Source organism: Wasmannia auropunctata, unplaced genomic scaffold, assembly GCF_000956235.1.
Source record: "Wasmannia auropunctata unplaced genomic scaffold, wasmannia.A_1.0 LD335681.1, whole genome shotgun sequence".
NCBI lineage: Eukaryota > Metazoa > Arthropoda > Insecta > Hymenoptera > Formicidae > Wasmannia > Wasmannia auropunctata.
In genome coordinates, this window is record NW_012027209.1 from 120,228 (window position 1) to 132,101 (window position 11,874).

The window sequence follows — 11,874 nt, forward strand, 5'->3', positions numbered from 1 at the left end:
ACACACACACGCACGCACACGCACGCACGCACACACAGACTATATATATATATATATATATTATATATATAAATTCTATCTCCTTAAATTTTTAGATTCGTAACATTTACTTCTTTTTTTATTTAGATCTTAATCTATTCAAATGCATATCGATCGGTTTGTTCTTAAATATATATTGGATAGAAATATTAAATTTAACAATTGTATCAATAAATTTATTACGTACGTGGGATCAGAGAAAAAATCTAATTACTAGCAATTAAAGCTAAGTGACGAAGGTAAAGCGCAGTTTCGCGCTTGCTATATGTAAATGGAGACTCTAATAAGAGGATAACCGCAATCTAAAGGAGGCAAGTAGAAAATGCCGCGCGCGCGAACGGAAGTGTTCGACGTGATGGAAGTGGAGAAACCATCGAGGTGCATCAGGTTTCTCCGGTTGCTGTGGAAATTCAGCAGATGCGTCTTCTCTCACGTGACGTTAATCTCCTTGGTGGTTGCTTATTGTCTAATTGGTGCATATGTCTTCGTATCACTGGAGGCGAATCATGAGAGGGAGGTAAATTGCAAGACTTAACAAATACTAAGAATTTCAATTTTTCTTTTTCAATTGACATCTAACAATAAGTTAATTTTGAAATCTATATACATATATATATATATATATTTGAGTTTTACTTGATTAATAATTTTTTATCATGCTTCTGTATTCATAAGTTGTTTTTACGTAATTAATAATATGTAATTAATAGCATGGTTTTAATAATAAATATTCTTGAATCTATATTATTTATAAATTTATTTCTATTTATTATAATCTTAAATTAATTCAATTTATCTTTGAAATTAGTTTCAAAATATACTATATATATATTATTATGCTATATTTATGTTATTTATATTTTTTTACGCATATTATTGCAAAATATTTTCGACTTATTCTTTTAATACTTGTATTAAACAATTATAAATGTTGAATATATTCTTGTTAATTTTATTAACATATATGGATTAATAATTTAGTTGCATAAAAAATATTAAATAATATTTATCACGTAATTTTACTGTGAATTGAAATTTGCTGACAGAAATAGATTCGATAGGAAATGAAGAAAAAGTGATACAGGCAAATAATTTCTCCCTTATGTCAAATATTTCATGTTCGTGTCAATGAATTATAATTGATTAGCGTCGAGTGTTGCAATGCCGAATAAGTAGCGCATTGTTCTTCACCTGCGTTCTCTTCGCAGGTGAAGAAGAGCATCAAGAGTATACGAGAAAACGTTTCTGAAAAGCTATGGGAAATTACGAAAGATTTCGACGTATTGATTCGCGAAAATTGGACGGAGCAGGCGTTGAGCGAACTAAAGGTACGTTTTATGTTTTCGTTTATATAATTTTAGATTATTTTTAGTTGTATAAAACGGAAATCGAATTTACGAATCGCTTCTACAATGACTCGAGAAGCCATTAAAAAAATAACAAATGCAAATTGCAAAATGTTACTTTTTTAAACTTGATTCGATTCGACAGAAGATTATTTGTTCACAAATAATGCGCAATGCAGAAATTCGAAAAATGCCTTCTGGACAAAATGGAGAAGGAAGGATGGGATGGCTTCGAAAAGGAGGATAATACTCAATGGACATTCGCCGGTGCTCTCTTCTATTCCATCATCGTCATCACGACGATTGGTGAGTCGCCATCTAAAGTACTCTTTCAAAATTGTTAGTATAATATATTAATAAAAATCAGGTAAGTTAGTGGAAAAATTTGTTTCCTAATTGAGATAGAGTTGCTATTTCGCACAGTTAAAAAATTTAATTTTTTACCACGAACGTTTCATATAAATAATAATAAACGATAATTCAGAATAATTTATTTCTTAAGAAAAACTAAACTTATTAGCCTCATTATTTTAATAGTCTTTAAAGGAAGAATAATGCGTATTTCATAAAGTTAAAAAATAGGGCATTATTATAAAATTCAATAAATTCATAGTAATTTACACTTACAAATTATATATATATATTTTTTTTTTTTAACTTAAATTAATTATCGACGCTTGAAAAAGTTGTATTAAATTTGAATCTCATTTAATTGTGCATCGTACAATTGCTACAATGAGAAATGTATATTGAAAAACGTACAATATATTTACTTTCCGTATCTCTGTCACATCTTTGGCATCACCACTGAGATTGAGAATAAAGAAATATTGATAAAAGATGTGTTGATCGATAAGAATTTACTCATTACTTTCTAGTATTTTCGTGCGTCTTTGGTTTCTCATTCGTCTGTGTTTGATTCTTGCCCAATGATCTCCCGTAGATGACATAATCGTCAGATTCCGGATCGTAGCCATATGGCCGTAACGACTCGAACTCATTACGGTGATCATAACCGCCGCTGTAGGGCCTTGAGTAATAGTCACCGAAAGACGGATGTTGGTAGCCGCCGCTATATGGTCTTCGATTGCCGTAATAATTCGATGTCGGCGCGAAACCATTCGGTCTGTGCGGTGCACCCTACGAATTATTATTACATTGAAAATCACAGGAAAATTGCGTAGATAAATAAAATTAATAATAGACGATACTTTTTTTAAACTTATCTGAGATTCTAGAAAATATAATTTGAAATATATAAGTAATATTTTAAGTATATTTGAAGTGCACGAATAGATTTAATTTTTCTTCGTTACAGGATAATATCGTACAGGATAATAATGTCCTCCAGACAATCCTGGGAATCTTTTGCTATTGAAACAACAGTACTTCTTCTCTCTTGAACAGTGGCCCTAAAATCACCATAGACAAATTTTGTTAAGTTTTTCGGATTTGTGAATTTTCGAATAAACTTGTAAACTTTTAATCCTACTCACGAATTTCAAGCCGGGCGATGGACAGTTGAAACTGTATCTGCATTTGCAAGTGTCAAACTCACGATAACGGGGATCGTCTCTGACCCATGGCGGTATTGAATCCAAAATACCATCGTGTCCATTCGGTTCAAAACGAGGAGGTCTAAAATATCAATAATGTCCCTACAGTTTCTTACATTGAAAACTAAAAGCGATATTTAACGCGACATTTACTTTGAAAAATAATTTTTTAATTAAAGAATTGAAAAACGAGTTTCGTAAAAGCGGTCAATCGCACGTAATTGACATATGATGACAATTTGAGGAGAAATAATTCAACAGCGGAATTTATATGTTTTATTTACAAAAATAAATAAAACAAATAAATCTAGAGAAATTTATGAAAAAAACGTATTTATAAGACTGAATGATGTATTTCGACATTATAATTTTGTTTATAATTAGTTTTGTGCAAAAATTAATTCAGGGATATTTAAAATATTTTTAGAAGTTATAAAGTCTCAACCGGAACAATCTTACCGCAATGTTCCAGAAATATTTTTTATTTGTAAGATTTCAGACATATTCGAAATCATTTCTTTTGTAACTAAAGCGGACGGATTTTGATGTTGCTGCAATCTTGCAAAAATTCAGAAACATTATGCAACCTATAACTGTAACAGTTTCAAGATTTCAATGTTATGTTCCTACAACAATGCAGAAACTTTTCTGTGCTATCAGGATATACATATTACTGATATATGACAAGTTAGCAACCCGTGAATATGCTCGTAAAATATTATTACGGCTGGACCGTGCCTCATTAAAATTAAATGTACGAATAGGGGGATATCTATTAAGCGATCTCTGTGACGCTATATATATTTTAATCGGATCATTGGAAATTTAATATAGAGTAAGTTAGGAGAATACATCGACGGAAAATCCCAATTTTCCGAGATTAATAAATCTGCGTGAAAAATGCGATGCGAGCAGGGACTCTGATGAAATTACGTATGTCATGCCGAATCGCGCGATTTCTAAATAGTCTTGGCAATTTTAAAAAGTCCAAATTAATCCAATTAATTGATGAATCACGACAATTACGAAATATTTGAATATTTAAAAGAAGAGCTGCAGACAAAATGAATGGAATCCCTGCCGATTATTCCCGTTGGTCCACCGGGACCCACGAGAACGCCATTATTGCCTTGATATGCTGGTACAATTGGTCTGCCATTGGGACCATAAGGGCCTGGATTCTGAGGTCTAAATCCTAATTGAATGCCATTATCGAAATGTTCGGAAGGCTCGTGTACCTGATACCTAAAAGTTGCGCCCGTGAAAACTGTGCCGCCAAGTATCAAGCATATTACAAGTATGGATTCTATTAAAATTGATTATCTGACTTCAGCATGGTAATAATATATACATTGCACAGATAGAAATTAAAATTTTTTTCAAATACTATTAACGTGTAATTATACAATTCTCTTTTTTTTTGTAAAGGATAGACCGCTGTCGTGTACCCTTAATAAAAGGATGTAAAAATAAATTAACGAAAAAAATATATATATGTGCGCCTTGGAGAGCGCGTCTCTTGATAAAGAATTTATCTAATCGATATTGCAGAAATAATATAATAGATGAAGTATGCATAAAATTCGGTAAAACAATTTAAATATTACACGTATAAAAGTGTAATTATATATATATATATATATATATATATATATATTAAATATTGTTATTTATATTATATATTTAATAAATCTACTTAATAAATAATTGATTGTAGCAGCACACCTGGCATTGATGTTATCTCGGCTCGTCTTTTGTTTATTATCGTTCCAAGTCCAGGATTCATCATCATTCTCAGCTGTTGCTATCACGATCGCGGTGAGAAAGATTAAAAGAGAAACACGCATTTTTATTATCCGCCAAATAACAGAATCAAGACCCTTAACGTAATACGTTTAAGTTAATGTTGCCAGAAAAGAAAGACGTACGGGCACGCATAACATTCGTAGCCGACTAAATGAGAGTGAAAGTGAAGAACGTCTTTATATATGCATTGTAGGACGGTGAACGCATCGCTACGTTTCGAGGTCTTTTCGGCTGATAATCATCTACGATCAATGGATCTGTTTTCCTTTGTTCCTAAGCAAATTCCAAAAATTTGGTTGCATCTCGCAACATGCAATATAACATTTTTAAATAAGTAATTCTTAGTAAAAATACAATTTCAAAATATTACGCGTTTTATGAATACTAATAATAGTAATGTAAATTTAAATTATACATTTGTGCATTTATAAACATTGATAACAATTAATAATTAATATTTCAAATTTGTATATTACTAATTATTAAACTTAATAGAATGTAAGAAAATTATAATATGACAGTTGTTTTAATCGAATTACATATTTTTTAAGAGTATCGCTAGCAAATAATTTCTTCGAATTTTTAGCTGTTAATCTATTTTTATCTACTATTTCTGATTTGATTCAAAATTAAATAAGTCATGATCTTTTCAATGCGCGAGATGTGTACGTACGTTATTATAAAAGAACGTCGCATTCCTTCTTTAAAATGAAATTTCTTATTTCCATCTACTCCTATAGGAACATTTGCTTGACTTTTATTCATATTCAGAAGCGTCGTTCTAGCGTGATGGTATCTTAATTTAACATTTAACTGGGAAGAAAGAAACCTTAATTTTCTTTTGTAAAAATAATAATAGTGAGCAATTCGAATTTTTTTTACAATTTCTTGATTTAATGGTAAATAAAATATCAGCATGAATAAGTTTAATAAAATTTATTCTAGAATATATGAGATATACCGTATCAAACTTAATTGTAGCGAAATTATAATGCGCGCGCCAGCTGATTTACAAGCGTAACGTTATTGTGCGATATAGTGTCGGTAGCGATCTGGTCGGATTTTGAGGCCGATTCTTTGAGCGTCCGTCCTTCAGACTGGGAAAACCCAGTTCTTCGACTCCGAAGGAGAGAACTCGCTTGGTTGGTCGCGTTAGTACGCGAGCTCTTTGACCTCCTTCTTAAAGTAAAATCAAGACACATGGCGTAACGTTAATTCCTGCATCTCCGTCCCGCGCGACAGCGAAATTACCATTGAAGATTTTCAGCCATCACTTTTGAAAAATACATCCTTATTACGTAAATTAAATTTGTTCACGAATCTGCATTAAACGTCAAATAAAAACTATAAATTAAGAGCATCTTAAAATTATATGTTCACCTTGTTGTCAATTTGTTACCTTGAAAATTGTATTGAAATTAATTAATTATTTATATATTTTGCAATTAATGTTAAAATACTATTTTATTTTATTACACACACACACGCACACACACACACACACACACACATATATGTATTATATACATGTGTGTGTGTGTGTGTGTGTGTATATTCTTTGTTGAGATAAATTATGAGAGAGACATGGGCTTCCATTTCTTTTATTTGATTTATAACAGATTAAATAAAGTTTGTTCAATCTATAATTAAAAAAAAAATAGTAGAAATTTTTTAAATATTCTTGTAAATATATAATTTTCTGTCAGTTAACAAACTAATTCGAATGTAGATGTGCATCGTTTGCATTTTTAAAGGACAAGCATGTCAAAACAAATACAAAATGCTTTTATTTCGTATGGTTACTTTGAAATTTATTCCTGGAATGGCATCCTTTTATTATGAGATTAAACGCGACAGTTTAAATAGTGAATTTTTATATTCTGGGGGCAGGGGGAGAGGAAACAAGTTAATAGAATAAACTAACAACCATTTTTTATGTAAACTCCAAATTACAAACTGCAAACTGCTCGTGGATACTTCAAAAAAAAGATTCAAAGTATTACAAATTATGATCATATATACTTTGAAAATCTAATTCGATTAAGTAATCTCTTTTTTGAACAAGCGCATTCTTAGGATTATACGTTAAAGGTGAACGATGCTCAATACTTTCACTCGCTTAGAGTACGTCATTATGTACATCATTGCGACACACATTATATGTATAAATATTCAATTAACATACATTCAGATATTTCATTCCAAGTTCAAGTTATGAATTTGTAAGCGGATCCACAATTTTTTATGAATAAATAAATAGAAAATGATCAACAGTATTTAAAAATGTTAAAATATTTATATATGTATAAGTTAACACAAAACCGAAAAGAGAATATATATAATGACAAAAAATAATTTTTAAAAGCTAAATATTTATATTTGGAAAGAAACTGAAGCTGACACGAATAAAATTTTATTACAATTTAGTCTAATTATTTTGTTTATTTTTTCTATCAGAGTGCCTTTAAATAAATGCCTCCAAATGTTTCCAAAATGCAAGATAGAATTAAATACTATAATCTTTTATTATGGACTAATAAAATATTCTCATTATTTCAAGAAATGCTGATCGCGTACATGAGAAATGCGAATCTGCGACAATTTATTTCGTGGTTTTATGTGAAAAAAACACAATGTAAAAAAAGCGAAAAATTTCTTTATTATTTTAATTAATTTCTGACGCTTAATCTTTTTTTAATAAATAATTTTCTACCATTATAAATAAAATAAGAGGTGGCGTATTTTGATTGGCGGTTTATGGCGACTTTTGCTCTGATGTTTTCTTCACATTCATTAGTTATATAATTTTCATATTATCTTAACAAAGGAAATTTTTAATCTTTGATATTAAATATCTCGGCTTTGTAAAGCCTCTAATAAAAATCCTATTGGGAAAAAGTATACATAAAGATTAATTAAATCATACCTTCTTGTTATTTTAATATTTTATTTTTGAAATTTTGTAAGATTTAAAATTAATTTTAAATTTTAATTCTTTTGGTTTATACTTTCAAAATGAACAGCTCCGCATTAAAGTGATTATTCTTAATTCTAGAATATTAAAATTGGTATTTTAAAGGTATTAATTTTGATTATCTTTATTTAATTTGTAACAGAATGTTATTTGTGTGAGTGATATTTTAAATAAATGTACTCACGATACGTCTATTTTAATGAATCTACTTCAAATAGGAAATTAATGTTACACATTCAACAAAACGTCAATATATTCTTTTGCGATCTTGGAGCCATTTTCAGTTTGTAATGCATAATAAATTAGCTTCAATTAAATTAGATATGATTTTGTCGATAAGAAATCAAGGTTTATTGAAATTTTTTGCACATGAATGTTACCTTTTGCGATCGAGGTATCGAGCGAGCTAATCCTTCGACAATGGTAAAAATTAATTTCTTTGACAGGTCCTCGCTATCGTACCAGGCAACTTCCTCTTCTATATTTTTTTCTTTTCGAATAATTTCCTGCCATCGACCTATTTCTCATTCTTCCTCCTCTATCCTTCGTCTCCCCCCTCCCTCTCTGATTCTCTCTCTCTCTCTCTCTCTCTCTCGGTTTTTTTTCTCTTGGTTTTTTCTCATTCAATCGGGATAAGAATGTTACTTAATTCAGGATAAAAAAAAAGGAAAATAAAAGAGACATCTCGCAATGCGGATAGATTGCAATGTCTTTTTGACATGTTAGGATTTTTGAAAAATTCATGTATTCACCGAGAAAAAGGAGTTTTTATCTCACATACTTCAATTCCGAATACTTTTCGATCCCGTTGCATACTATTGCATAATGCACAGTACTATGTTATACTTTAAAATACTGTATGCAAGGAAAATTCTTCTTTCCTTCAATTTCAATATACAGAGTGTTTCATTTTAATTGATACCTTGATAAATAACATAAAAACGGCTAGATTTACAAAAAAATGTTTGAGATTAAAGGTTTGGTTTAAAGAGAGACAAATAAATAGTAAAATCAGTTTTCGAAAAAATTGAGTTTTTAAAGTAAATGTCATTGTCATTTTTAAACGAAATTACATTTTTTAAAATAATATAATACTTTTAATTATTCGATCTGCATATAAAAGTATTAAAGTAAAAAAAATTATTTAAAAAGTCAATAGTTTAGGAGATATTTTATACTTTATTCTAGCATACATTTTAACGTAAAATACAAAATAAAATATTGCGAAAATTATTCATTTTTTGGTAACTGTTTTAACTTTAATATGTTTATGCTAATTAATTCTAAGAATAATGAGATAAATCAATTGATGTAAAAAAAACACGTAATTGCTTTTCAAAAAATTGTACAATTTGTAACTACACATCTTTTTTCCAAATGGTTTTTTGTAAATCTAATCGTTTTCATACTATTTCAATATATCAATTAAAATAGAAAACCCCCTGTAGAAAAAAAGTCTATCATAAACACCACTATTTATAATTGGAACAAAGTCGGATAAAGATACTTATTAGCCTTAATATTTAGTGCCTTATAATTACATATCATAAAAAGGTTGCTCTTTATCACCAAAGTCGTGAAAATCAACCTTGCTCAAGAGGAGATTCCAATTGCCTTTATTGTATATTTTGACGTAGGATCGTAATAAATGACTTCTTTAGAATAAATTACAAAATTGAATCACCAGCTGGATGCTCTGTTCTTACGTTTTTCGAGCGCGGATAAATTCTTTCGAAAAATGGAAAAAGACTCGTTATGGGTGCATTTGGACTAGGTTTCTTGCAATAGGCAACTTCCATCAATAAGTAACTAACAGAATAGTAATAATATAAAAAGATCAATAGAAATTATCCTAGCTGTTGTACTCTGCAAATAGTAGACTTTTTACAGACACCTACTTTGTACAGAGAAGGTCATATACATATAAAATAAATTGATTTTGTTCTAATTAAAAATTATTTAAACACGTAACTCATTGCAATTCAAGTAATAGTTTTGAAATTTGCATAATCAGAATTATTCAAAAAAATTCGAATTTAAAAAAGTAGATAACATTGACCTACTTTTGTATAATTTAGTCTTACAAATTCTATCATATGATTTTGTACACAAAAAAGATCGTATTTTAAATAGAAAATATTTATTTTTTATAATCTGAAATGTTAACAATATTTTCCGACATTCTTTAATATTAACAGCTTGCTATAAAATTATGTTTTATATTTATCCTACAAAACCTTTATAATACACTTTCTCAGTATTATCAGATATTTTTGACATTTTTATATTATTATTCAAATTAAAAAATTTATTATTATATTATTATTATATTAAAACTATGAATAATTTTCTAAAATTATTTTGAGTTTAATAATAAAAAAATGTGAATTATTTCTATTAATTTTGAAAAAACAGTTATAAAATACTCAGGAAAATGATAATTAATTGGAATGCAGATCATGCTGTTGGATAACGGGTCTTATGTAAAATGAAATAATTTCACGTATCATCATTGATAAAGAATCTTGGTGACCTTGACCCAGATTTATAGATGAAATTGCGAGACTGCGCAAGGTCTTGAAAAAAAATCAAGGCCAAGGCAAGTACAGTTAAAGACTTGAACAACCTTGTTAGCTCGTCTTTTTTATTTGAGACTTTAAGTCGATGATTAAACTTGACTTTGAATGTACGCTCCATTGTTGATCGAGTTCACTCAGCAAAATCGCACACGCGCATTCTTGACTCGCGTAATACGACCGAGTTGAACAGATTCTTATTACGCCTGCTTCTATATAAATTACTTTATATATTTCTCATCAAATAAGTCTGTGATCTTGCATCTTTTCATTTGCATTTTATTTTTATTTTCTTATTTCTTGTTTTAGGATATGGTCACATTGCACCAAAAACGAAAAATGGAAAAGTAGTGACTATTTTTTATGCTATTCTCGGCATTCCGCTCATGTTGCTCTGCCTATCAAATATCGGAGATGTAATGGCATCGAGTTTTAGGTAACAGATGATGTGTAATGTGTGTTTGTACACACACACACACACACACACACACACACACGCACACGCACACACACACGCACACGCCACGCACACGCACACGCCACGCACACGCACACGCACACGCACACGCACACGCACACACACACATTGTATATGTGAATTATATGTACATTTAAAAAATGGAAAACTTAACAAAGTTTCGCATGTATAAAACATTTACTAATTTTCATTTGTTACAAATTCATGATATTTCAGGTTTCTATATTGGAAAGTGTGCTGTTACGTATGCACAAAACCACCAAAAAAACGGCGAGGGCGTAACAATCTGGTTAGATCGTATTCTGTTCGTCAACCAGGGTAATTTTACATATATACACTAATACATAACAGGTGCGCGTTTCGCGCGCGCAGCGTATTGAATCCCATACATCTTCCAATAACATTTACATTTTAATTAAACAAATGTTAACAATTTTTGATAAAAAATAAATTTTCAAAAAAATGACGCTTTGCGCGCGGTGCGTATTAAATTCCATACATCGTCCAATAACATTTATACTAAATTACATTTTAATTAAACAAATTTTAACAATTTTCAATAAAATGACGTTTTAATCGGCCATATTGAATCGGCCATTTTTAAATAAAATCATGATTTTTTTAGAAAATAGCCACATAATTCATCTTTAAGATAAGCCCAGAAACAAGTCGGTATTTTTATTTTTCTGGAAGATATGAATTTTTAAACATTGGGGAAAAGAAGCTTCAATGCAGATAACATGACATTTGATTTTTAAGATAAACATTTTTTTTTTAATTTTTTATATTAGTTAATTTTTAAACTAAAATTTTTTTTTGAATATTTTTTATATCATTTGATTTTTAAAATAAAAATTTTTTTTGACCCACCATTACCCATCACCACCACTCATCACCACCACCACCACCCCCCACCATCACCAACTACCACCACCACCCATTATCAACACCCACCACCACCACCCACTACCATCACCCACCGCAACTACCCACCACCACCATTTTTTATATCATGTGATTTTTAAAATAAAAAATTTTTTTGAAAATTTTTTATATTATGTGATTTTTAAAGTAAAAATTTTTTTTAAATTTTTTATAT

General features: G+C 29.7%; 2 protein-coding genes across 8 annotated transcripts in view; one reads left to right on the forward strand and one right to left on the reverse strand.

Annotated features, from left to right (window-relative positions):
- The window catches only part of LOC105456429, a 19,318-nt gene that overhangs the window by 1,380 nt on the left and 6,064 nt on the right, over positions 1 to 11,874 (forward strand). For 5 of the 7 annotated variants that reach the window (XR_975251.1, XR_975252.1, XM_011700452.1 and 2 more), the window contains exons 2-6: positions 348 to 556; positions 1,248 to 1,367; positions 1,565 to 1,691; positions 10,607 to 10,733; positions 10,992 to 11,093. Coding sequence is in view for 5 of the 7 variants with exons in the window: in XM_011700452.1 (XP_011698754.1) it covers positions 362 to 556; positions 1,248 to 1,367; positions 1,565 to 1,691; positions 10,607 to 10,733; positions 10,992 to 11,093 (671 nt within the window). In the remaining 2 variants the exon portion in view is untranslated. Of the gene's footprint in view, positions 1 to 347; positions 557 to 1,247; positions 1,368 to 1,530; positions 1,692 to 10,606; positions 10,734 to 10,991; positions 11,094 to 11,874 lie in introns of all 7 variants that reach the window. The other 2 variants (XM_011700454.1, XM_011700456.1) reach the window with 1 other exon arrangement.
- On the reverse strand, positions 2,072 to 4,897 carry LOC105456428. Its single transcript, XM_011700450.1, has 5 exons — positions 4,667 to 4,897; positions 4,019 to 4,186; positions 2,882 to 3,023; positions 2,717 to 2,797; positions 2,072 to 2,525 (listed from the first exon to the last, which is right to left on the reverse strand). Exons 1-5 carry the CDS (start codon positions 4,786 to 4,788, stop codon positions 2,253 to 2,255), a joined length of 786 nt encoding a protein of 261 aa, XP_011698752.1. The 5' UTR covers positions 4,789 to 4,897; the 3' UTR covers positions 2,072 to 2,252.